General features: G+C 41.5%; 1 protein-coding gene across 1 annotated transcript; it reads left to right on the forward strand.

Moving 5' to 3' along the window:
• Nucleotides 1-212: 212 nt before the first annotated feature.
• On the forward strand, nt 213-26,515 carry LOC124262235. The gene is made up of 10 exons (XM_046696716.1): nt 213-351; nt 9,185-9,213; nt 9,246-9,355; nt 13,653-13,772; nt 14,498-14,708; nt 15,065-15,203; nt 16,073-16,275; nt 21,775-21,937; nt 22,402-23,816; nt 24,287-26,515. The coding sequence occupies exons 1-10, from the start codon at nt 213-215 to the stop codon at nt 24,485-24,487; spliced, it is 2,730 nt and encodes a 909-aa protein (XP_046552672.1). The 3' UTR covers nt 24,488-26,515.
• Nucleotides 26,516-27,423: the final 908 nt, after the last annotated feature.

Raw genomic sequence — 27,423 nt, forward strand, 5'->3', positions numbered from 1 at the left:
TCCTTCATCAGGTAAATGCTGAGTCAGTACAGTGAGTGAATATATATAGATAAATGCCTTCCAAAAACTTCAGGGTATAAGTAGCCAAGTTCAATTTCCAAATTGCACCAGATAGGGAGGACATGTCCTCTACTGATGACTTTTGTTTGTGAAGACCATGTTCGGGTTGTTTTTTGTCGCTTTTATTTATTAGTGATGTTGTGTTTGGCATCATGAAAATTCATCTGAACAATGACAGCATGGACTACGCCATACAGATGGAAATATGGAAGGGGAACATTGGGGGCGCTCTGCAGATCGCCACAGACAGAGAGGAGCTGTCCGACTGGCTGGTGGGCCTGGCGCCTCTTGGTAAGTTTTGTCTGCTTACTTTCCAGTCCTGGGTTTGGTCTCAAGCTCATTTAGGGCAGTGGGTAGCCTAGTGGTTAAGGCTCGCCATCACACCAAGGACCTGCTAGATTCCCACATGGGGTCAATGCTAAGCCCATTTCTGGTGTTTCGCTTTCTCTCTCTTCCTCTCTCTCTTTCCCCCCCACCTCACACACACACCGTGATATTGCTGGAATATTGCTAGAAGAGGCGTAAACTAAACTTACTCACTCAAGGTCATTAGGGATTCTACTAACTTGATAGATTCAAGAATCCCAGGTCTTGATACTTCACGAACATTCATGAGTAGAATCACTCCTTGACAATTTGTTTTGCTCATGGTATCAACCACTGCTTATGACTTGATTTGTCTTGGGGTGGTGGGCTAGCCTAGTGGTTAAAGCGTTCGCTTGTCGAACCAGGGACCCAGGTTTGATTCCCCACATGGGTACAATGTGTGAAGCCCTCGGTGACCCTTGCTGTGATGTTGTTGGAATATTGCTGAAAGCGGCGTAAAACTAAACTCACTCACTGATTAGTATCACAGCTGTCATTATAAAGCTTGATACTGCTGACCGAGGCATAAGACAATCATTATCCAATTTTTCCAGAAATGAAAAATATAGTTTCTTTATGCCCATTTGTTTTCATTGAATACTGTGCACAGGCATGACATAGGTTCACTGGGATGGACATTACTAGTGCCAGAAGTGTCAGTTGGTCTATTTTCCAATTTTCATATACAATTGTCAGAACATTTTCCACTGAAATAAAGCTCATTGGATTCTATCTCTCAGAATTCCTGGATGCTCCTTTATTCAACTCTGAGCATACAACCTTTGTTAATAAAATCTCAAGAATTTGTCAACAAATTGTTTTGCCCTTGTCAAACCAAAATATGTATCAGTTGTTGTCAACAGTTACTGTGATAAACTGTTGACATCTTGTCATCAATATTTTCACTATTTCAAACTTGTTTTTGACCCTGTCTGATCATGCCATCCATTTGTTTACCTTTCTCTACCAATGTAGGGGGCAGTGGGGAAGCCTAGTGATTAAAGTGTTCGTTCATAACGCCGTCACCTGGGGACAACTTGTGAAGCCCATTTCTGGTGTCCCCTGGCGGGATATTGCTGCATTATTGTTAACAGCGGCGTATAAAACCATACTCACTCATTCACCCACCCTACCAATATGAGACACTGGGGATTCTCACCTGGAATCCTTCAACCCACTTGGAATACTTGCAATCTCAATAATTTGTTAATGAATTGTTTTGGCCTTGCCAAACCATAATATTTATCAGTTGTTGTCAACAGTTAGTTGATACACTGTTGACATCTTGTCATTTCCTATTTCAAACTTGTTTTGGCCTTGTCTGTTTAGTTGACAAGACAGTCAAGTCTGTGTTTTGAGTAGCAGTTGAAGTATATTTGGTGTTTAGCTCAGCACTTTGCACATAGAATTCAACATTATTCCAGTTGTATGACTTCAGTCTGGACCAGACAATCCAGTGATTGATACTGTTATGTGCAACAACCCGAGCCAATGGGACTGGATGTCATGTCATACAAGTGTAGCAACAAATAAACCCATTATAATTGAAAAGGAGCCCCAGTAAGATGTGAAGTTCAGAACCTGAACCTGAGGAAATCTAGACTTGCTTCATTTACAGTCCATTTCATTTCAGTTGAGACCAGTGAAATGCTGACTACCACAAAATCTAATAATTGCAACAAAACCAAATTTTGCACAGTCACATGAAATCGACAGGTACAAATCCAAAATTTGAAGCGAAAGTTTCCTGATATGTTGACAAAGACACAACCAATATTATTGTTTGTATGGGCTTACTTGTATTGTTATGATGTCATGAATCATGAAGAATGAGGGAGAGACTTTAATCTCCAATGCAAGGTTAAACCACATCTCAACTTGAGATAATCAGAATTTTAATAAATTCTCTACTTTAAACACAATAACAATCATGTTTCAGTTTGCCTGCCAAGGGCACTGTGAACACAAATCCTGGTGTTATTATCCACTTTCCCTAGATATTGCCATGTGCACCATGGGATTGTGTGGTGCAGTCTGATTGGTCGTAAAATATTATAGGGGATTTAAAGTTCGTAAACAGTATGACTTTTCTATATGAAATAATTCATTTTGTATCATCTGTTTTGTTCTCGATGCAATTTTTTAAACTTGCATTCCTCATGGCAATCTGAATATTATTTTATGGAAACCTTTCAAATTTGATTTGATTAATATTGATCTGAACATTTTATGGGTTGATTCCCCCTGCCTTCTGTTAACCAGGTACTTCTGTTGTTGTGGGAACATTTTACCTTATTTATTGTATGCTAGGGCGGGGGATGAACCTATTGGCTATAGCGTTCCCACGTCACACTGGAGACCCGGGTTCGATTCCCCACATGGGTACAATGTGTGAAGCCCATTTCTGGTGTCACCTGGTGTGATATTGCTGGAATATTGCTGAAAGCGGCGTAAAACTAAACTCTCTGTTGTATGTTAACTCATTGATGCTGTGGCAAATCAGCAACAATCCAGAGAAGAGAGTCCTGTTACATTTACTGAGGACAGGTTTTGTTCAATGTTTATAGACATTGTTTTCAGATTTGCTTGAGACTTTGGCTGTATGGATATTTAAACATTTGAAATTTCCAAGCTTCAAATGCTCCATCAACCCATGTAAGAGGCAACTAATGGGATCAGATGGTCAGGCTTGCTGACTTGGTTGACACATGTCATCATATCCCTACTGCGTAGATCCATGCTCATGATGTTGATCACTGGATTGTCTGGCCCAGCCTTGATTATGTACAGACCGTCGCCATATAGCTGGAATATTGTTGAGTGCAGCTTTAGACAACAAACAAACAAACAAACAACCCTAAACATGTCATAAAAATATTTGCAAATTAAACTATGTTGAAATTGTAGCTGTTTCAAATGTAAATACAATAATCTGTTACGTAAAGTACAACGAAATGAACAAGACCCATTTATGTTTGTGGTACGTCCGTCACAGAGGATGTAATAGGTATGTACTGGCCTTGAGCCATCTGAAGACTCTGATGAAGTACTTCAATGACCTGTATATTGATTCTGAAGGTCTGATAACATGATGCTCTTGGATGAGTGCATTCAGGAAGATTGTGTCTTTTGAAGCTGTAAACGAGCCTAATACAGATCTAGCCATGCAGTGTACACTTACTGTTTCATTTTCTTAATTCTGCTAATCTGAGGAAGTATCACCGTCTCTTTTCATGATGTCCAGTCCTTTAGCTGGAGTACACAAAGGTGTGTGTTTCGTGAATATGTTTGAAAGAACAAATGAGTACAATGATTGTCAATCAAAGAATATATATGCAGTGATGAACTATAGACATGATTATTTGGTGTTCTTGATTACCCCATATGATACACAATATACAACATGCAAGTCATCAAAAGATTAAACTTTTCTAGAGACTTTTCTAACTTCAAGAAACCCTTTAATTTAAAATACAACACAAGTAAAATATATTAATGACAGTGTGGTGTTTGGTTCTCATTCAGATATCTATTAGACTCACTGCTCAATGTTAAGTTTCTTAAAGTGTGATAATTTCCCAGTCAAGTTTAGAGGTATTGGGGTAGCCGATTGGTTGTACTCTTTGCTCGCCACATCGGAAGGTAGCTGTGGGGTAGCCGATCGAAGGTTGTACTGTTGTCTTTGCTCATCACATCGAAGGGGCTGTGGGTAGCCGAATCGGTTGTACTCTTTGCTCACTCACATCGTAGGGGCGGTGGGGTAGCCGATTGGTTGTACTCTTTTCTCGTCACATCGAAAGGGGCAGTGGGGTAGCCGATTGGTTGTACTCTTTGCTCATCACATCGAAGGGTAGCCGATTGGTTGTACTCTTTGCTCATCACATCGAAGGGGGTGGTGGGGTAGCCGATGGGTTGTACTCTTTGCTCATCATATCGAAGGGGTAGCAGATGGGTTGTACTCTTTGCTCATCACATCGAAGGGGTAGCCGATTGGTTGTACTCTTTGCTCATCACATCGAAGGGGTAGCCGATTAGTTGTACTCTTTGCTCATCACATCGAAGGGGTAGCCGATTGGTTGTACTCTTTGCTCATCACATCGAAGGGGTAGCCGATTGGTTGTACTCTTTGCTCATCACATCGAAGGGGTAGCCGATTGGTTGTACTCTTTGCTCATCACATCAAAGGGGTAGTAGCCTAGTGGTTAAAGAGTTCGCTCGTCATGCAGAAGACATTGGTTCAATTCCCTTCATAAGTGCAATGTATGAAGCCCATGTCAGGTGTCCCCGATGTGATATTGCTTGAATATTGCTAAAAGCTGCATAAAACGATATCTATTTTCTCACTCACTCGTCACATCGAGGACCTGGGGTCGATTCTCCACATGGGTACAATGTGTGTGATACAATGTGTGTGATACACCTGAGATATTGTTGATGATCACCAACATTCACTGGCACACTTCTAGATACATGTTTGCTCTCTCTATTGGATTTGTTTGATAAGTTGGACTTGCAACTAAGGAGAAAGGTGATTGTACCACTTGCTCCTCGTTACACTTGAAGCTGATCGTGAAAATCCGAGTTAGAATTGGTCTTAAGCAACCCCTGCTTGTCGTAAAAGGCGACAAACGGGATCGGGTGGTCAGGCTCATGTAGTTGTATCGTAATTGCATAGATCGATGCTCATGCTGTTGATCACTGGATTATGTACAGATCGCTGCCATTTAGCTGAAATATGGCTGAGTGAGGCGTTAAACAGCAAACCAAAAAGCCAACTTGAAGCTAACAGAACAGTCACACCCCTTTAACACCCTTGCCTTGATCCACCAGTGTGCGGGGCGGTGGGGTAGCCTAATGGTTAAAGCGTTGGCTCATCACGCCAAAGACCCGGGTTCGAATCCTCACATGGGCACAATGCGTGAAGCCCATTTCTGGTGTCCCCCGCCATGATGTTGCTGGAATATTGCTAAAAGTGGCGTAAAACCAAACTCAGTCAGTCAGTCCACCAGTGTGCATTCCTACATCACTTCAGGCTTCACATCACACACACGTTCAAGACTGTTAAATCAGGCTTAAACCTAGCTCACTCACTCACTTCAGAACACAAAACTGAATCAACTCACAAAACATGAAGAACATGAAACAATAACACTTAGAGAGAATCTCATCCCAGAACTGACTAATTCTTGTTCATTCATTCCTCTTTAGGGAGTTTTTGTTCCATCTGACATTCTTCAACAATCCTTTTGTCAATAGTTTCTTGTGCCAACAGGTTTCAAGAACTCCTTTTAAACATCCGCACAGCGTTTGCACATGTGTTGTATTTTAGCTGACTCTATATTCCCATCGTGTGTGTTATACAGAATCAACATGAAATATATTGATATGCTTGTTTGGCTTTGTGTGTGGAAGTAAAACACAGTTTATTGTGTGTGTTTTTAAACATCACACAAAAAGGTGATTGTTGTGAAAATGTATTATTTTTTGCTGTTGCCATGGGAACAGGGAAGAATATAACCTGATATGCACGATAGGCTGATTGTTCTCAAAGAAGAACTCCGTTTGACTTGAAGTATTTACATACATCTCCTGGCATAATGCCTTTGACTTTCAGAAATCTTTAAAATCCATTTTTAGGACAATCAAGCAAACATGTATAAATGTGAACAAAAGCAATCTTTTCCATCACATATCGTATTTTTGTATAAAAATTCCCAAAATTCTTTGTTTAAAAAACTAGAATGTATTTTGAATTTATTTACAATTTTGGCATTGTGTGGGGTTATTAGAAATATTTTGGGAATTTGGGGGATATGGAATGGAAAGTACCCAGATGAATCCTTTGAAATAGGTGAAATTACTAATTTCTAGTATGCAGTCACAGAGATAATACCCCAAGGATTTCATACCATATTAGATTTCCACACACTCTTTTGAGATTATTGACCAGGGTCTGATGTTTTGACAGATTTCATACTGTTAAGTTGTTTTTTCAACAGATCTTGAAGTTTATGGGGCTACCGATGACCACTGGCATTAGTCTCAGTGGACAGCTCCCATTTGTTTTATGGAGTGTTACAGCAATCAGCTTTCCCACTCAGAAGGGATTTGGGGTGATATCAAACTCAATTTAGATAATGAGAAATGTTGAGGAAAGATGGAATTCATCAGAGTGTCACCAAACTGGGCTTGGGGTGGTCCTGGAAGCCAAAGGCACTGGAGTCACCCTTGAAAGTTGTGTCCCTTTGTAGTTTCAGGATAAACTGATCATCAGTCAAGTGGATCCCTTGTTTGTTATCGATATACCTAAGAGTACCCAACAATGTCTGCAGTTGTGTCATCTTACAGGCGCGTAGGTAGCCAATTATTTCGTGTAAGCCCATAGGTTGCAAAGTTTTATATTTAGATATTAATGAGGGCTTGCCCAACCTTTTTAGCAACAATCATGTGTAAGACCTGACTTTTTTTTATAATGGTAGTATGCCTTCCACGGGTACTCAAGTACTCGAGCACAAGTCGGGTTCAGCTGGGTTCGAGTTCATTTTCTAGGACTCGAGGACTCGATTTCCCGGAGGAAATTCTTATGCATCCAAACGTTCTCAAAATGAATATATACACAATTCGCAAAAATATACACAATAATTACATGCACAAAACGAATGCTGGTTACACACATATACACAATAAAACTGACATGATACAATACAGTTAACCACATAGGTAAAGAGGCTGAATAATTCTAGTAGTAATCATGATGATGATTCAAAATTCACGAATATTTGATGGTATGAAAGACTGTCAAACTCTGTTTGTTTTGAGGCAAGGTAATCAAAAGCGTCTAGAAGGAAGTAGTTCAAAATGGTGAGATAAGTTATAAGAAGTATCAAATCTAATTTTAGCTGCCTTTTTGACAATATGGCGCTCATAGGTAAAGGGAATATACTCAAAAGAGTCTCCAGCAATTTTGCTGGCAGTATTAACAATTTTGAAAAAAGGTGTATTTTTCGTTGCGAGCAAAACATAGCAACACACCAACAAAGAAAATTGTAGGTCAACACCCTTTTAATAAAGGTTTGATTAAAAAAAACAACGGTCATTATGGTTTTGTCACTAGAAACGTTACCTAAGCAGCGAAGGAAATATGTCGTGTTGCACCTTTTTTGTAAATGTGATGGATATGTTTTGAAAATGGAAGTTTTCAATCTGAAATGACGTGACCCGTGAAGATCGGGGTAGAATAGGTCTTCAGCAACCCATGCTTGCCACAAAAGGCGACTATGCTTGTCGTAAGAGGCGACTAACGGGATCGGGTGGTCAGGCTCGCAGACTTGGTTGACACATGTCATCGGTTCCCAATTACGCAGATTGATGCTCATGCTGTTGATCACTGGATTGTCTGGTCCAGACTTGATTATTTCCAGACTGCCGCCATATAGCTGGAATATTGCTGAGTGCGGCGTAAAAGTAAACTCACTCACTCACTGAAGTGACGTCGACATATTTGTTTATGGCCCACAACCATCAGGAACATCCTCAGTCATGAGCTCTGATAACTCCACTCTACTCACTGATCGTGAGAAGATCTTGGAAAGATGGGAAGAGCACTTCAACTCCGTCCTCAACAGACCTTCATTCATCAATGATGAAGCCATAGCTCGCCTTCCGCAAATCACTATAAATGAGACCATGGACACAACACCCTCCACTGGAGAAGTAAGAAGGAAATCAAGCATCTTTCATGTGGCAAATGCCCAAGCTCAGATGCTATCCCAGCAGAAATATACAAAGCTGGTGGAGAAACTCTGATACAACAACTACTGGAACTGAGTGCATCTTGCTGGAGCAAGGGTGAACTACCGCAAGAATTCAAGGACGCATCAGTTGTTCACATATACAAGAGAAAGGGAAACACACATGTCTGTGACAATCACAGGGGCATCTCCCCTTCTGAGCATAGCGGGAAAGATTCTCACAAGAGTCCTACTAAACCATCTCATCCTGCACCTCGAAGATGGCCTGTTACCAGAAAGCCAATGTGGTTTCCGAGCTAATAGAAGTACTGCAAACATGGTGTTTGCAGCCCGACAATTACAGGAAAAGTGCCAAGAACAGTACCAAGACTTATACACAACATTTGTGGGCCTGACAAAAGCATTCCACACTGTCAGCCCGGGCTTTTTTATATAATGGTAGCTACCTGTTTCTCGCGCCTGCCTTAGTACCTCCTCCCACATCTGACAAACCATTAGAGTCGAGTACTGTCGAAAACAGCATTTAGCACACTTCATTACTACTCACAAACTTATTCAAAGGCCTTATGAGGCTGTGAAATGCTTCTAGTTACTTATGTGGTATCTGACAGGGTTAGAAACTGTGATCTGATTGTTCCAGCTGTACGTCTGTATGGCATCTGTAGAGGCTATGGACCCCAACATTCTGGCATCCATGGAGGCTACAGACTGTGATGGATCTCTTTATCCCAGCTGTACTTCTGTATGGTATCTGTTGAGACTCTAGACCATGACTTGTTTATTCCAGCTGTACTTCTGTATGGTATCTGTTGAGACTCTAGACCATGACTTGTTTATTCCAGCTGTACTTCTGTATGGTATCTGTTGAGACTCTAGACCATGACTTGTTTGTTCCAGCTGTACTTCTGTATGGTATCTGTTGAGACTCTAGACCATGACTTGTTTGTTCCAGCTGTACTTCTGTATGGTATCTGTGGACACTGTAGACCATGACTTGTTTGTTCCAGCTTCCTACGACACGTGGCTGGGGATGTTGTGAGGAGTAATCGCATGACTTGTTTGTTCCAGCAGCTGGAAGGCGAGGGCGACGGTCAGTATCACAAGGCCACCTCCTACCTGCTGGCCTGTCACAAGGTGTACGAAGCCATCGACCTCTTCAAGCGGCACCGACTCTTCAAGTAAGTCAATCACACCTATAGTACTTTGACAAGTGTCTATGACTAGGCCTTTAGTGATTCTGGAGTACTGTAGTTTAGTGTGGGATATGATTGCCTATCTTGGTCATAGAGTTCAGACCAATCGTAGGACTTTTTCAATAGGGATTGAGAGGCGAATGTGTGTGCAAAGTTTCCTTGTCATTAGAGCCAGTGTTTTTATGTCCAAAGTCCATCTTCATCAGAGGGTTCCCAATACATTGAGTTTGCTGTGTGAGGATTGACTCATATTGACATTAGGTTCAGGACCTTTATGAGGTGTCTCAGGATTGTTGAATGAGTTACCTATGGCCGTATTTGTGTCATTTAGCCTTTCAAGATGCTGTGATCCATGATTTGAGATTGGAGCACCATCATTACCCTCAGTTCCAACATTTTCATCATTATATCACTGAACGGATCATAGATTCAAATCATTGTTCTCCTCTGTGTCCACCATAGTTGTTCAGCACTATCTCCAGGCTCCTAAACCAAAAATGCATTCAATGTCTCAGACCAGTATCACCTCGTCTTCCTAAAGGAAGGAAGCTCACTCTTTCACTTTCCGTTCATACACTCACATACCCACACACGCATGCATGCACACACAATCAAACAGAAGGCAGACTTCTTCCTGTATGTTTCATATTTATGGTTCTGAAATGCCTTTTGATAGTTCCATGTGCCCTTTAACAGACCCAGAGGACATCTTTATGCTTACATGTTCCATGCATCAGCCAAAGCACAACTCTTTGATGCTTTGACATTATTCTTGCTTTGCTTCCGTTTTTAAAAAAGAGCAAACATGACTGGAGATTGATTTGACTGTGGGCCCTGCTGTATCTGCCCGATCAACTTCCACCATACATGAGCCTGTCTTATCATATTACAGTATTGTGTTGTGTAGATTGCCAGGCTTGTGTAATCACCTTGATGGACGAGGTGTTATCTGTCTGTGTCAACACAAGTAATCTGGTCACCCAGTATGTGGGGCATTATCTGCCCTACTTAGGATAATCCTCCACAGTCTCTGTGTCAACAACAGGCACATGACGCCTCACGACAGCCACACGAACAAAAGGAATATTTTCCATATTTAATTATAATTTATTTTTAAGAAAGCATATATTCAGTGATTGATACATTTATTCATTCAGCTCACATGCTCACTCATTGGTTCAATCTTCATTCATTCATCTTTGTATTCCATGCAAGCAATTATTGGTTCAGTCCTCTGTGGTTGCATCTGTTCATTCATTCATTTATTTATTTAGTCATTCATTCATTCTATGCATTCAGTGATTGGTTTATTCCTCTGTGGTTCCATCTGTTCTTTCATTCAATCATTTATTCATTTATCTGTGTATTCCATGCACTCAATTATTAGTATAATCCTCCTCATCCACATAAGGGGACGGTGGGGTAGCCTAATGGTTAAAGCGTTGTCTCGTCATTCATTCATTCATTCATTCATTCAAGTATCCATGCACTCAATCATTGGTTCAATTCTCTGGGTGGTCAAATTCAATCATTCCATTATTCCATTCACTCAGTCATTGGTTCAGTTGTCTTCATGGTTATATTCATTCATTCAACCCTCTGTGGTGTGAGGATAGACTAGTTCCTTTTCATCCATATTCTTCTATGAGAACTGTTGCAATGTGGATGTGAGCAAGTTGACTGTGTCAGGGTCGTTGCGTGTTGCTTGTTGCACATACCCTAGCTTGCATGGCTGATGACAGTCTTCTGTGATATGGGTGCAATATTAATGTCTGGTGCAGTCACTCACTAACTTATGCCTTCATTCGTTAATTTGTGTTGTGGTGGGTTGGCCAACTGGTGAAAGAGTTTCTTCATCATGCTGAAGACCCAGGTTCAATTGCCCCGGATACAATGTTTGAATCCCATTTCTGGGGTCCCTCAGCTAGAATATTGTTAAAAGAGATGTAAAACCTGACTCACTCATTATTTTTTTGTTTATTCCTGAATTCTTTCATTTTTAGGATCAGAAATTCATATTAACGCTCAAGTTCAATTAGTGTTGTTTTGAATGTAAAACCCTGATACACTGTAGAAACAATTTATGTGATCTTTTCTCAAGGACAGATTCCAGAATTGTGTCGATAGATTGATATTGTCCTGACAACTTGCAGAGATGTGTGTCACTTTGGCAACAAAAACAACACAAATTAGGTTAATACCACCCACAGTGCATTGATACGCTCAATACAGACTTCCTGTTAAGCTAGACTTGAAAAACAATTTGCTTCAGTGTCAACAATGTGAACATTTGTTAGTTAAGAAGGATGATAATTTTATGGATATACAACTTCTTTATTCTGTTAAAGGCGACATTTCGACATAGATTCTGACAACGACATTAGAATCTATGTCGGAATGTCACCTTTCACGGAATAAAGAAGTTGCATATCCAAAAAATTATCATTCTTCATCACCTCAACAACCCGTGAAGATCCAGGGTAGAATAGGTCTTCAGCAACCCATGCTTGCCGCAAAAGGCTGGATGTAACTATGCTTGCCGTCAAGAGTCCTATTAACGGGATCGGGTGGTCAGGCTCCTGACTTGGTGCAGGACACATGTCATCACTTCCCAATTGTGGAGCCTCATGGGGATCAATGCTCATGCTGTTGATCAGATGGATTGTCTGGTCCAGACTCGATTATTTCCAGACTGCCTCCATAGAGCAGCAGGAATATTGCTGAGCCTCAGGGCTTAAAGAAACTAAACTCTCACTGGATTGGATGATGACCCATTCTGGAGCCTCAGGGATAGATGCCCCATACAAATGAGTGTGTTGAGGATTGGGCAGCTGATGTGGATTGGATGATGACCCATTGTGGAGCCTCAGGATAGATGCCCTTACAATGAGTGTGAGGATGTGGGCAGCTAGATGTGGATTGGATGATGACCCATTGTGGAGCCTCAGGGATAGATGCCCCTTACAATGAGTGTTGAGGATGTGGGCAGCTAGATGTGGATTGGATGATGACCCATTGTGGAGCCTCAGGGATAGATGCCCCTTACAATGAGTGTGAGGATGTGGGCAGCTAGATGTGGATTGGATGATGACCCATTGTGGAGCCTCAGGGATAGATGCCCCTTACAATGAGTGTGAGGATGTGGGCAGCTAGATGTGGATTGGATGATGACCCATTGTGGAGCTTCAGGGATAGATGCCCCTTACAATGAGTGTTGAGGATGTGGGCAGCTAGATGTGGATTGGATGGCCACAGCAGTTAATGGGCATTATTGGGATGAGTGTCAAATGTTGTTTGATAAATTAGTTTGTTTCAGGGATGATCAGTGTTAATATTTGGCGCATCACTACATGCATCAAGACTCCTGTGATGTTCCATTGAGATTAAGAAGCAATTTAGGTGACTGGGTGTCAAGGTCTGTGAGTTAGTTCATACATGTCCTTGGAACCACTGTGGCAGACATCAATGCTCATTATGTCAGATTGGTATATGTTTTTGCTTGTCAAGATCATGATCAGATTATCAAGACAGCTTCCATAGGTTATGACAGTAGACCTTGTAAGGTTATGGTTGCCTGATAAGAAGATTTTTCTGGAGGTTTCTCATCTAATGATGAGGGCTTCCTAAGGTTGTCATGGTCTAATCAAGAAGAGTTCTTTATGATATGGTTGTAAAACAAATGAGTTCGTAAGGTTATGGTGGTATTGTCAAAAATACTTCTCACGGATATCGGTTGGTCTAATCAAGAATTCTTCTTAGGATATGGGCCTCCTTTCACAAAGCACTAAGGTGATCGTAAGTCACTAAGGTAACCTTAGTGCAATGTGAAAGAATGGGAGTTAAGGTTAACCTTTAGTAAAGGTTGCTTCATGAAAGGAGCCCCTGGTAGTCTAATCAAGAATTCTTATGGATATGGGGGCATTGGGGTAGCCTAGTGGTTACAGCGTTTGTTTGTCTTGCTGAATACCCGGGTTTGATTCCCCACATGGGTACAATGCGTGAAGCCCATTTTCTAGTGTCCCCCGCCGTGATATTGCTGGAATCTTGCTGAAAGCAGCGTAAAACTAAACTCACTCACTCTTACGGCTTCTTACGGATATGGTGGTCAAATCAAGAAGATTACTTATGATGTGATACAATAATCAAGGTGACCTCACTCACTGTTTAATGAGAGATGACTTAATAATGAAAATTAATCAAACAATATTTGTAAAGTTGTTTGTGCAGATATGTTTACTATATATTGTCTCATGACTGTGTGTCGTGAACTTTATCTTGGCAGGGAGGCTGTGGCACTAGCTCGTATGAGGTTGTCTCCCCTTGACCCAGTGTTGGAGGACCTGTACATGGAGTGGGCTCAGATGTTGATGAAGGACGGCAACTACGAACAGGCTGCCAAGTGGTGAGGGTGAAGTGTTGTCAAAGGACTTAAGGGGATCTGGCAAAGTAGCCACATTTGTCCATTAAATCTGCAAGGGGGCCATTTTTACGTTCTCTGTATTCATTAGCATCCTTGATCTGTTCATCTGTTTGATACCTTGGGGAGATTCTGTGTAGAATCAGTCTCGTGTACTAGATGTATATAAATGCATGTGTACATGTTAATTGTTTTGGGAGATGCAGCAGCTGGACTGTGTACAAACCCTCAGTAATGAGGCTTTGAATACTGTGTTGCTTAGAAAGTGTAGAACCTCATAGAATCCATTATTATCGTATTTGTTAGATGGAATTGACCAGTTGTCAAAGTTTCCAAAATTAAATGATAAGAATTTTATCCCATTTCTTTCTACCCATGTCCACCAGTGAAGATCTGGGTTAGAATTGATCTTCAGTAACCCATGCTTGTCATAAGAGGTGACTAACGGGATCGGGTGGTCATGCTAGCTGACTTGGTGGACACATGTCATCATATCACAATTGCATAGATCGATGCTCATGCTGTTGATCACTGGATTGTCTGGTCCAGACACAATTATTTACAGATCACCACCATGTAGCTGGAATATTGTGTGGCGTAGAACTGAACTCACTCACTCACTCACTCACCCTCTCACTGAACCAATGTCAAATCATCCATGATATAAATGAAATTCCTACCTCTCTCCAATTCTTAATCTTTGGTTTCAGCTACCTAGCTATGAAACAGATCCAGGATGCTGCCAATCTGTTGACCAAGAGAACTGACCAATCGTCTCTCAAGACAGCCACTCACATGACTCTGTTAGCCAATGAAAAGCCTCAGGGATTTCTGTATGCCCATAGATTGGTTCATCAGTTCATTGCCAAGGATGACTGGAAGCAGGGCTACAAGTTCCTGAAGGAACATGAAACACTGAAGGTTGGTACAGCACCATCACCAGCATTGTCCCCATCCTCTGTGATGGTGAATCATTGTTACAAATAGTTGTGTTGTGGGAATAAACTTACCATACACTCCGTCTCAAAACTTGCTGAGTATTATTGATACTGTCCTGTTGATTGAATTCCTTTCGCTGACAGTAAAGTCCAACTGACAAAGTCTCAGCATCCAAAATAGTTTGCTGACATCTTCATCCAATAAAGACGTGGTATCACTATGAAAAATTGATATTTGTGCACTTTCAACCAAGCAACTTGAGATTACCTGATCTGTATATGTCCTGTGCTGATTAGTAGCATGCTGTGTTGTATGTTTGATCTACATTCTGCCGCTAGATGTTGCTGCCGTTCCTCAGCATGCACGAGTTGCTGGTCCGGGAGCTGCAGTCCGTCACGCCGGGGACGCTGAAGGAGGTGGACCCCACCTGCTTCACAGAGTGGGGGGAGGTGCAAGCTGGGAAGGGTTTCATTCCAGGTGAGATATTCAGACATACCTTCACCAAACTGCAAATCATTACTGGGAAGTCTATTATAAGTATAACTGTAGGACTGACTGTCTTCATCTCAAGACATGCATAAGACTTGTCTTATATTAACTAATTATGAATGTGTGTGGACAGTAGTATCTGAACTGGTACTTTTCCTATGTATCATTACACCCGTGAAGATCTGGTTACAATTGGTCTTCAGTAACCCATGCTTGTCATAAGAGGCGACTAACAAGATCGGGTGGTCAGGCTCGCTGACTTGGTTGACACATGTCATCGTATCCCAATTGTGTAGAACAGTGCTCATGCTGTTGATCGCTGGATTGTCTGGTCCAGACTTGATTATTTACAGACCGCCACCATACAGCTGGAATATTGCTGATTGTGGCGTTAAACAACAAACAAACCAACCAACCCATGTATCATTAGATCAGAGACTCTCAACTTCTGCTGTGACCTGACCATGTATGTTTGAACCATGTTGTGGGTGATTGTTCACTCTATCAACCACTTGTTTATGTGATCCTGGCTCAATTGCTGCTTGCTGGTATATAGTTAGGGCTGGGAATGTTAAACCAGCACTTCCATCATTAATTATAATTATGGTTGACCATAAACTAATGTCTCCAGAGATTTATGTATTTCAAAGAAGAGACTCTAAAATCATTTTTCAAAAGCTCTGCTGTCAACAGTTATGGCTGTTTGATTTACTGAAATGAAATGGAAAAAAACTCATCGATTTTCATCAGCGCCTTTCATTAGACAGCTCATGGAATATAAACAAACTGATCTGAAAATAATGTTGACCTTTAATTGTTCTTGTTTAAAATAAAATGAATTTTTCAATGATTTTCAGATTTCATCCTTGATGTAGCTGAATGTGATCCTGTGTTGCCATGGAAGCCCTACATGGTTGGAGAGCACTCATTCCCACACCACGTACTGAAGGTCTGGTCCGGTAACCTTGACATTGGCATGGACTCTGAGAGCCTCACTCTGACATACAGGACTCTCCAGCAACTGCAGTCAGGGAGACAGAGTCACATCGACCCCCAGCAGGTAACGGAGGATGTCCAGCTGCATGCTCATACTGAAATGAAAAACTTCCCGTTTTTTTTTAAACAAATGTTCATTTCTAGACTTGCTTCCTATACTTCATGAGTGATGAAGATTACTTAGGGATAGAAGGTGGATCAGTAGTGTGTTGGTTGAAGAGGAAGATAACGTGGATCAGGCTCTTTGATCTGGCCGCTGTAATTAATGGTAATCAGGCCCCAGTGACCTGGATCTTAACTCATTGATGCAGTCATCATCAGTCACAGTGGACTTATTCTTTGTCTCTTGGACAGAGCCAGATAACTCCATATAAATGGTCCCATTGAGGTGGCAGATGCAGCCTGAACCTGAGGAAACTCTAGACATGCTTCATGTAGGGGTCGTGGTGTAGTCTAGTGGTGAAAGTGTTTGCTGAAGACCCGGGTTTGATCCCCTACATGGGTGCAATATGCCCACTTCTGGTGTCCCCCACCGTGATATTGCTGGAATATTGCTAAAAGCTGCATAAAAACTAAACTCACTCACTCATTAACTCATTAAGGATTTTAGCAGTGCAGATGGATGAAAGGGGAAATTTCTGTCCCAATGTGAATCTGAGAAGGGAAATATGATGACATCGGCAATATATTAGCAGACTGGTTTTTGTGACTGTGTACAATGTAATATGACTGAGAAAACCAGGACCTCATTTCACAAAGCGATCAAACTATCGATCTGCAACTATTATCTTACCTTCATGTAAAATACTTAGTTTAATTTCATTGGTCAATGACGCTTTAACAAGTTTCTGTGTCCTCCCCTCCCAGGAGGGTGACAACTGGAAAAAATATTATCTGCTGCCACGGTAACCGCAAAACTCTCCGCCGGGAAGCTATTGCTAATAATGGTATGACGTCATAATATGACGCATGCAGTGCACAGAGTTAAAAAAAACATTCGATTAGCTGTTTTTGAGTTCACTATGTACACATTTATTTTACCAACTTTCACTGCTTTGTTTAAACTATTATATACATTGAATCGTTTGCACACTCAACTTAAACATAATAAACCATGTTTACTGCAGTTTTAAGCTTATGAGAATATGTTTCACTGATTTTAAAAATCCAGTCGAGAGGCAGACAAAATGGCTGTAGTACCCTCGAGAGAAGCATACAACTTATATTGTAACTCATATACTTTAACATATATTTATGATGGTCGTAGCAACTCAAAACAGGGACCTGCCCTCAGAGACTACATCAGTTTCCACTTACTCCAGTGACCTGACTGATGGTTTGCTGGAAAATGAAATCATTGACAAAATTATTCTGACGGAATTACCTTGAAAAATTACGAAATTTCTTTTTTTTCCTCTATGGTAGTTCAGCCTGTTACTGGTCTCATGTTATCTATCTGAAGAGAATCTGGTTCAGTTCAAAGATAGCGACACTATCTGTTTCATGACATGAAAAGTCAGAAAATGTTAATAAAAGTCAGGATTAATAATCAGAATCAGAATTTCCCATGACTGATGATGTCTGTTTTGACACAAAATCTGCTGTAACTTCTCCAGCCTTCCTAGACTGTGTGTGTTGGGGGCACCGTGGCCCTGTTGTTGAAGGTACAATGATTTCACTGATTCGCTGTGCATACTTGTGTCCCTTGGGCTCACAAGATACCCACGATTCAGTGCTGCAGCCAGACTGTGTAATTGCGGGATTCCTGCTAATTGTACTTACCATGGCACTTCATTGTATGCGCAAAAATGGTGCAAATTTATTATTTTTAGCGCCTTTTCGTATATTGGGAGCGTAATTAATTTCAAAATACGACTATTTTCTTTGAAAGCTGTGTCAAACATTCGGAAATCAGAATCAAAATATTGAACTTCTGGAATTCTATACGAGGCTTCCTAAACTCTGCACATTGCTAGTATGTCTATTTGCATACGAAACTGTAATATGAATGACTGTAAAGAGCTCGTTTCCCTGTATGAAGCTCATGAGTTTATCATCAAATCTTTTGGGCTGTCAAAATGTCAAAGAGAAGGATGACCGAAAGAAAGAAATACCACACGTCAGCAACAATGAACACTTTTGGTAAGTGGCCAACATTATCTAAAGGTAGGCTCTATATCCTGGCTGCACCACTGATGATTGAAGGTTTGAATGTTATTTTTTAGGTTTGTCCAAGCCATATCAGTGCTTGGTGGTAACTGGTTAAGACCTGAATCATTTGGGGTTTTCTTCCCACAGTGACGCCCATTTCTGGTAGCAATGCCCATTTTTGGTGTCCCCCGCCGTGATGTTGCTGGAATATTGCTAAAAGCGGCGTAAAACCAAACTCACTCACTCACTCCCACAGTGACCCCTCATTCAGAAACTGTCAATGTCAGAAACCATTAAATTGTCAGTGTGTTCAGATTTGACCTGTAGAGTAGCTCTGTGTTGATCAAACATGTGATCCTGAGGTTTCCAATCAGCTGTTTCAACCAGTGTCAGAATTAAATTGGTTAAAGTTTCAGCAACTGCACTACCTAATATAGGAAATCAAGGACAAATGTTTCCAGTTTCGCCATCAGAAACACCATCAATGATAACTGAGTCACAACATCCCAGTACTTGACAGGATGATTTGATGAAATCTATTATCCACAACTTCATCATTGACTATCCAATCATGACCTTGAAACCCTCACCCTGAGGAAGCACAAATAACAATGGTGAACTAAATCTGTCAAATCAATCTGCAAGCGGGTTGTTTTAACCTGCTAGCCAATCCAGGATATGCCAGGATCCTGGATCCTGGTAACATCTCTGTACTTGGCACAGCAGGGCCAATCCATACAAAGCCCCATCAGTTCCATGTTACAATTACCTTGCCAGGGGAGAGGAGCGATCAATTCCATCCCCCTCAGAACTCTTGACCTGTCTGTGATTGAACATGGTCACACTACTAGGTTGTAATTACAGATAACCGACAAGTGTTGCTGCTGAGTTTTCAGACCCCTAGGCAGTAACAGTGACAGTGTAGGGCTTTGATGGAAACTCATATTTCTTGTCCGTCAGTGTATGGAGATTAATGTGTTGCCACGTCATGGTGGTCATGCTGGTCAGTTTGTTGGGGCAGGGAATCAAGGCCATTGGTTTCCGTTTGAACTGTGCGAATGATCTCCATTTGTTTTTAATTATAGCACAAGGCATCATTTTGTCATGCTGTGTGGTTGAATGTGTAGAAAGGATGTGATTATTTAGACTTTGTACCTTTGTGACTTGTTGTGATGGTCTGGCTGTAGAGGATCGTTATATGCTGTAAGATTAGTTTGTGTTTTTGTCAACTTTCTGAAGAGAATGCTGAGTGTGGCATAAAACTAAACTCACTCACTCACTCACTCACTCACTCACTCCTCCTCCACTCACTCCTCCTCACTCACTCACTCACTCACTCACTCACTCCCAAAACTCAACTCACTCACTCCTCACTCACTCACTCACTCACCCACTCTGAAGAGAAGTGCGGTGGGGCCTTAACTCACACGCTGAAGACCGGGGTTGAATCCCCACATGGGCACCAATTTCTGGTGTCCCCCCGCCCGTGATGTTGCTGGAATATTAAAAGCGTAGCGTGAAAACTAAAACTCAGTCAGTCAGTCAGTCTGAAGAGAAGTGAAAGCATTTTTATTTTGAGCCTGAGCAGATTTTGTAGTAAACAACTTAAGTCTCACTCACTCACTCACCCATTCACTCATGCATTCACTCACCCACCCACCCACATTCTCACTCACTCGTATAGGTTAATGCAGCTCAAGACAAATGAAGAGGCGGTGGGGTAGCCTAATGGTTAAAGCGTTGGCTCGTCATGCCGAAGACCCGGGTTCGAATCCCCACATGGGTACAATGTGTGAAGCCCATTTCTGGTGTCCCCCGCCGTGATGTTGCTGGAATATTGCTAAAAGCGCGTAAAACCAAACTCAGTCAGTCAGTCAAGACAAATGAGCCATGCCAACATAACCCAACTGTATGATTTATTGCAAGCCCTTTTTTTCTGACTTGATCAGTCAATCAATCATCTCTAATTTTTCAGTATTGTAGACCATTGGCCATGATATGATACCTGTACAAGGACTTAGGGTGCAAGTTTGTTTCCAATCCACATTTGCTTTATATGTGTACATAGATAATCTTTTTACGATGTAGTAGCTGGACTATAAACTTGTGTGATGTAGCATACATACGGTATTTTGGTGCCATAAATTGTGCGCCAAGATCACCATATGTTTTGAGGTTCTTGGGAGGCATTAGAAGTTGGTATTCAAGTATAAGACAAAATATTATGGACATCAACTTCTTGTTTATTGTAAGCATATATATCCTGTATATGTGCACATGTTAGTTAGCACTCACCTGATGAAGGAGCAAGGAAAAGCCCAGAAAGGTTGTGTATACAAATTAAAGAAGTTGACATCCATAATATTTTGTCTTATACCATATGTTCTGCAGTTCAAAATACATTGATAACCATCTTTCATGTAGTTCCTTTTCCAAATATAACTACTTCCATCATCTCTCTTTTCTTCAGTAAAGCTTTCTGGTTCAATTTAACAGTAATGGGAACTGCCTTTAAACAGTGCCATTACATTTCTAAGATTACATGTTAGAGCATGCATATAGTGCTCAGTAGTGAAGTATAATTTATACAGAGCACAACCACATGTGAGTCTGTGTTATCAGTTACCTGAACATGCCAATCCTGTTTGTATGATAGTTTCAATCTTAGAAAACATTCTGACAAAAATGTGTATTTGGAACCAAATGTTGTTCGCATAGATAACCAGAACCTGAAGATAATAATGACTGTGTAACTTTCAAGACCCAAGTTTACCTCTGTGCTGCATTAAGTAATTAAATTTTTAAACTTATCCTATCTCACGGTATGCACCTCTCTTGTTCTTGTACGAGGCTAAGTGTGTGTTGATTTTCCGAAACGTGCTGAGGCAAAGTTGAATCAAACTGGCCAGATTCTGGCCTCTGACCCCTGACCTCTGCCCCACTCCATAGCAGGACCTGTCAATCATCTCAATAAGCGTGCAGATCGCTTCGATGATCACCTGACAGTCTGCCCTTGTCATTCTCGTCTTGGAGCTTCCAGTAATCTGTGATGTGGGGCAGGTCTGTGGGTATCCATCGCGTGAGATAGGATAAGTATATAAATATACAATTTATGTTAAAATTTCCAAATTTTTAAACTCATCCTATCTCACGGTATGCATCATCCCATGGTTGGGGGGCGGGCCGCAGAATACACTGTGTCAACTCATTGTTTTTTTTATTTCTTATTTTGAATCAGAATGTTGACATGTTGCTTAATAGAAACAGTCTGCAAAAGTCTTGTATCGATCCACATGTTTTTGCTGGGGTTTTCAGACCACACAACTTAGTTTATGGGTGACAGAACTATTGTTTTGCACACCTATGCCCTTCATTCCTCTCCAGACTATCAGTATCCTTGTGGTTGTTACAGTTGATGTTCCAAGTGTGCATGGACCTGACGTTGTCGCTGCTGGCCGTGCTGCTGGGCGAGACCTCCTCTGCCATCAACCACCTACTACACGGAGTGTCCACTCTGCACACTGTGGGTCAGCTTGACCTCATGGAGGCTGTGTGTCAGCTGATGCTGCCCTTGGGTGAGTCCACATCATGGGTCCACACATCATGGGTCTACATCATGGTTCGCTCGACATCATGGGTCTTCTCATTATAGGTCCACATCATGGCACTGAAAATTGAAGACAATGATTAGCACTGTTAAGACCTTTTATGCCAGTTGTGTTTGAATTCAAACGTAGGTACAGTGACAGTAGTATATTGCTATGGGACAGCTTAATGTTCCATAGATCACCCTTGTGTATTACTGGCACATTGGGAGATGCTCACCTGACATCATTTACACGTGTCACCTCTGTTGCTACTGTTATGTTATGTTATATCTTCATTGACCAGACCTATGTGACAAAAATAAGGTTTATAAGATTTTTTTTCAGCATGATGTTGTATATCCAGATTGGTTACATATGGAGAAACCATGATTGCTGAAATGACTTTGTTATTGTTGAATGTCATCAGTGGTTTCTGTTGTTTCTCTGTCCAGGTCCCAAGTACCTGCTGAAGCTGCAGCAGGAAGCCACAGCACTGCGAGTCCTCATCAGCATGGAGGCCCACCTGGAGGTGGAGGGGTCGGGGAAGGCACCCTCACTCAAACGCTACCTCACCGAGATCAAGGAGGATGACAGTGTGTCCACCTCGGGGCTTCGCTGTCGAGAACTGGACTGCCTCCGTGCCTACTACTACCTTGCGATCCTGCATTACTTGAAGAACACCATCAGGGAGGATTCCCTGGCTCAGGGTCAGGCTGCCGAAGCATCAGTAGATGATGACTGCAAGGTCCAGGCAAATGTGGATCTTGAGCAGTTGACTGTTAAGGAGTCCGATAATCCACTTGAAGGTGAAGGTCAGTCTGTATCAGGTCAAGACAAAGACCAGTGTGTTGTTCCTTGTCAGAGTCAGGATTTATCCAATGTTAAAAGTGAAAGTGAACCAGCAATACCAAGTGATGATCAGGGTCAGTGTGTTGTGCAAGGTCAAGGTCAGTCGGTTTCAGTTGGTCAAGGTCAGACAGATATTCCAAGTGATTCCAAAGAGGTTTCTAATGAAGTAGGCAAGGCTGTGGCCAGCAGTGAGAAGGATGTAAGTGACTTGGAGCTAGCAAGTGGGACGGATGCTGAGGGTGCCCAAGGAGGGCAAAGTGCCTTGGATAAGGATTCCATTCCATCTGAAAGCGATGACCAAAGTAATGTATCCAAAAAGTGCCAAACTGCTGACACTGTTCAGTTGTTATCAATCACCAAACTTAAACAGATATCCAGAGGCCTACTGTGGGACATACAGGCCAAAAAACATTCTCTGACAGAGACTCTTGGCTACATCCATAAAGCCATCTCTAAACACCTGCTGGCAGATAAATCCAAGGACTACCAATCAAGTGGATTCAAACGAGTACCTCAACAAGCTGCTGGAGGAGAGAACAGTAACAGTCTCATCAACGGGTTCACCAGTGGAGGGGATGACACCGAGAACACAGGATCAAGTCAGGCTGTTGATGGAGCAAGTGCTCAGGCAGCATCGCCATCATCACCATCATCAGCACATTTCACTGTTCCTAATGGACTCAAGGATGGTCTTGCTGCAGCAGGTACTGTGGCCAGTCTCTGCAACCCTGTTGATCCATCAGACATTGAGTTAGTGTCCTTTTCTGGAACAGAAACTTTTGCCAAGTCTCGGAAGGTTCTCTGGGAAGATGAACCACACAGTTGTGAGAATGTTGACTCGCGACCGAGGAAGGCCAGCTGTGTGTTGAATCCAGCCAAGTACATCAATGTGCCAGATGAGTGGTATGGCATGCCCGTAGACGAGAAGTATTTCAGGCCCTATGTTACCATGGCAGTACTGAAGGAAGAGCAGGAGTATGTGATGCACGAACTGAAGCGGGTGCCAGACAGCTCTGTGGTGAGTACACTGAGATAAACTTCTCATATGATCTTGCTTTTTATTTTTGAGCAATGCTAAACTGAGTGTTACAAGCAACAGGCATCAGGAGTGATTGAGTTTAACCTGGGAGGGATATGTCTTCAACTTGATTTGTTTCTTGGAAAGGTTCATCAAACCAGTTGAAAAATCTGTTACAATGTCAGGTTTCAAGGACTATGAATTTGGTTTGATAGAAGTTTGATGATTATTAGAAAACATTTTCTCAACTGGCATTGCCTGCGTGGTCATCTTTGAATGATCATATCACGTTAATGTGTGTTGAGGATCAATTTGACTGTATGAGCATTTGATTGAGAGACTTGTTTTGTATCCTGATAAACACGTACCAGTAGGCAGCGAGAAATATATGTATGTTCAGGACTTTATAGTTCAGATTTCTATGGACCATGCTGTATGTTTTTCATGAACATCATTAATTTCTATTTCAGGTATCTTTTCCTAACCCATTTGACAGCGTGAAGGTGTTGTTGGACGTGTGTCGCCTTTGTCCGCACCTAGACGGAGACTCAAAGAATGCATTCAATAACCTGCTTGTCCTCTGGGCTCTGCACTTTGCCGTCACATCACATCAGCGTAGGGAGCTCAGCAAGCTCATCAAATGTTCGCCAGAAAAAGAGAGTCAAGTTTAAATTCAAGTTTTCTTATCAGTATCGACCAGTGTCACATTCTAACGAGACACCAATATCATGTGTGTGGTATAATGAGCATTATTTGTCAACATTGATGACTATTCAGAGCATGTATGTCAAGAAAACTTACCTTAATCCAAAATTGCAAAGGAATCTTAGACCTGATCCCAATAATGTCATGATATCTGTCATGATAAATGTCATGTGTTCTGTGATGAGAAATTATCAAACACACGATAAACATCAATGAAACAGTGAATGTACAGTGTCCTGGTGATCCGACCATACTAGAGGATTGCGGTCACATATCCACAGTGTAGGTAGCTGCCAGACGTACACAGAAGCTGGTACACGCTTGAACTGTTCTGTTTATCCTCAACTATCCAAGCATCTGTCCATTGTATTATGATAAATACCCGAGACCCATTCTCCACCTTAGCTTCAGAACTGACATTATCATTTTAGTTCCTTTGTCACTGACTTTGTCCAGAATTGATCTTGCTCTTTGGCTTCAAATTGAAAATAGATTGCCTCCTCTTAATACTTTTTTCAGCATATATCTACTTCCAAACGTGTGACCTTGTGCTTGCCCTCAATAAAATTGATGGAATCAGAAGAGATCTGAAGACTTCAAATCTGATTTAAATTGAGTTCAGGGTATTTATCGTAAGATTGGAAATACTCCAGATTTTCAAGGATGAGTTTTGTTCTAAGCATATACTGTTTCATGTAGGTCAGACCTTTCTTTTTTAATATCATCTGCTTCTAAATCCAGGAATGTAACCAAGCACCAGACTTTACATAATGTATTGAATGAAGTGGTCTGTATCGATATACAGATACACAGGTTGTCTTGTTTCGTGTAGCAGTCTAGAGCCCACAAGTCATAATGTGGTACATCTTTCATCTTTTGACCAAGCTAGCTGTGTTATGTTACCCCATATAGCCATAATAAGCCTCACTTCGATCTTCAACCTTGTAGTTGGCTTGATTGACACTGCAGTGAGCAATATTTCAGCAGCATCTCAACTGACTGTAGACACAGCAAACCAGTGGTTGAAAGCATAAGCACCAATCAGTGCTTTCTGAGTTTGATTACATGTAATCAGCTATGTCATCAGGGCCTGGCACCTGGTCCTGTTTAATCTGCTTGTACAACCAGTATGTAATACTATGGACCTCGGGGATCCAACAGCAAGGACAGGTAACTCTATATATCCCAACATTCTGTTTCATGGTCAGTCTGCTGCCATTGCTGTTGACCAAGAGACCCTTTTGTTCTTCTGTGTATCTAGTGTATTAGGTTTTATCAGGCAAACAAATTTCAGCACATCCAAACCTCGGGTAGGTAGGGTTTGTTTTTTACATGTTCATTTCTTTGAAAGATATTACTTGCAGGATATCCATGAAGCAGCTCCAAATTAAGATAATGACTGGCTTGTGCGTGGATAAGTGGAACACATTTGTGCTAGTGACTTTAAATACAAACAGAAAGTGTGAACTGGTCAGGGTCTACCGATTACAGTTTTGGTCTGGAAACAAACACATTGAGGAGGGACCTCAACAATGGCACCAGTACAAATGATTTCCCCCTGTTTCAGTTAAGAATGAATGACTTACAGAGTCCACTACTGTAGTGATCCACTATCCTACAGTACTGCGTCGGCGGGGATAATTCATGCACGAGAGACACACGGGTAATTTGGAGGATGACATTTGTTTGTTGTCGACCTGCCAAGGACACTACTGTCGTGCCTGATGTGAATGGCATTGTTGATTTGATTGTTTTATTGTTTGTTCTGTAATTATGAATGACATAATCATGAGATGTTCTTCCCTGTTGTCTCTGGGTCTGGCTGCCCTTGTGTAAATTCAGACCCAATAATGTGGGTAGTCACTCCACAGCTGCTTGTCTGATGTCCTCATGTCTCATTGCCTCAGTCGTTATCTCCCTATAATAGTATATTGACATTTTTCTGAGACATTGCCAGAATCAGCCAGTATTTAACTCTGAGAGTCTCACCAAAATTATAATAGTCGGTAAATAAGCACCATACCAAGTCTTAAAGTTTTCACCCAAGTCATTCACATCTCTCCTGTCTCTCTCAAAGCTGGCCTCTTATTTTAAATAGCAAAAAGTTACATTCAACTGACTTACTTACCTCCAGTGGGCCTAGTGGTTAAAGCATTTGCTCGTCACGCTGAAGACCCAGGTTTGATTCCTGACATGGGTGCAATGTGTGAAACTCATTTCTGGTGTCCCCCGCCGTGATGTTGCTGAAATATTGCTAAAAGCGGCGTAAAACCATACTCACTTACCTCCAATGAAGGTCTTTAGGATATCACAATCTCAGTGGTTTTCACAACTTTAGCTTGCTCTTGGGACAACAAAGACATTCAATATATGAACCATTAATGTAATTAGGTCAACCAAATTTTCATGAAATGTTTGTATTAAAGACATTTGTGATCAACAGGCTTGAGCATTGAGGGTGCCCAAGGGCACATTTTCCTATTCTAAGCCCATTTCAGTACATCAGTCCTTAGTGACATGTGGAAATTTCCAAGAACACATATTAAGCAAAAATTTTGTTTTAGACATGGATAGTAATATCGGGACACACATTCATTTTAGACCATTCTTGGAGCAACTGTCAGTAATAAATAGTACGAAAAGCATTCTTGCAAGTTTCAAGAGCAGACGTCCAATCTTTGACATGTTTTAGTGTGCTTCCTCTGCCCTGGTCAACAAACAAGGTGGACAGGAAATTGACTAGTTAGTATGCTTCTTCACCTTGAGCACAGACTTCCATTCTTGGTCATAAGTAGATAGACTTGTTCAATGGATCAAGCACAGCTGATTCTGTCCGGTTGATGGGAAAGACTATCTGCCATGGGTTTGACGCCTCAGTAAGCTCAGGTAAGCCATTTACTGC

The sequence above is a fragment of the Haliotis rubra genome, unplaced genomic scaffold (genome assembly GCF_003918875.1).
Source record: "Haliotis rubra isolate DU_JTF1 unplaced genomic scaffold, ASM391887v1 Scf829, whole genome shotgun sequence".
NCBI classification, from domain to species: domain Eukaryota; kingdom Metazoa; phylum Mollusca; class Gastropoda; order Lepetellida; family Haliotidae; genus Haliotis; species Haliotis rubra.

Excerpts from the sequence above, each read along its gene's own strand:
- LOC124262235 (XM_046696716.1), top strand. The coding sequence starts at position 213 with ATGAAAATTCATCTGAACAATGACAGCATGGACTACGCCATACAGATG. Across the intron at positions 16,276-21,774 it reads GTCACATCGACCCCCAGCAG|TTGATGTTCCAAGTGTGCAT; the intron begins GTAACGGAGGAT and ends TGGTTGTTACAG. Across the intron at positions 23,817-24,286 it reads GGGTGCCAGACAGCTCTGTG|GTATCTTTTCCTAACCCATT; the intron begins GTGAGTACACTG and ends TTTCTATTTCAG.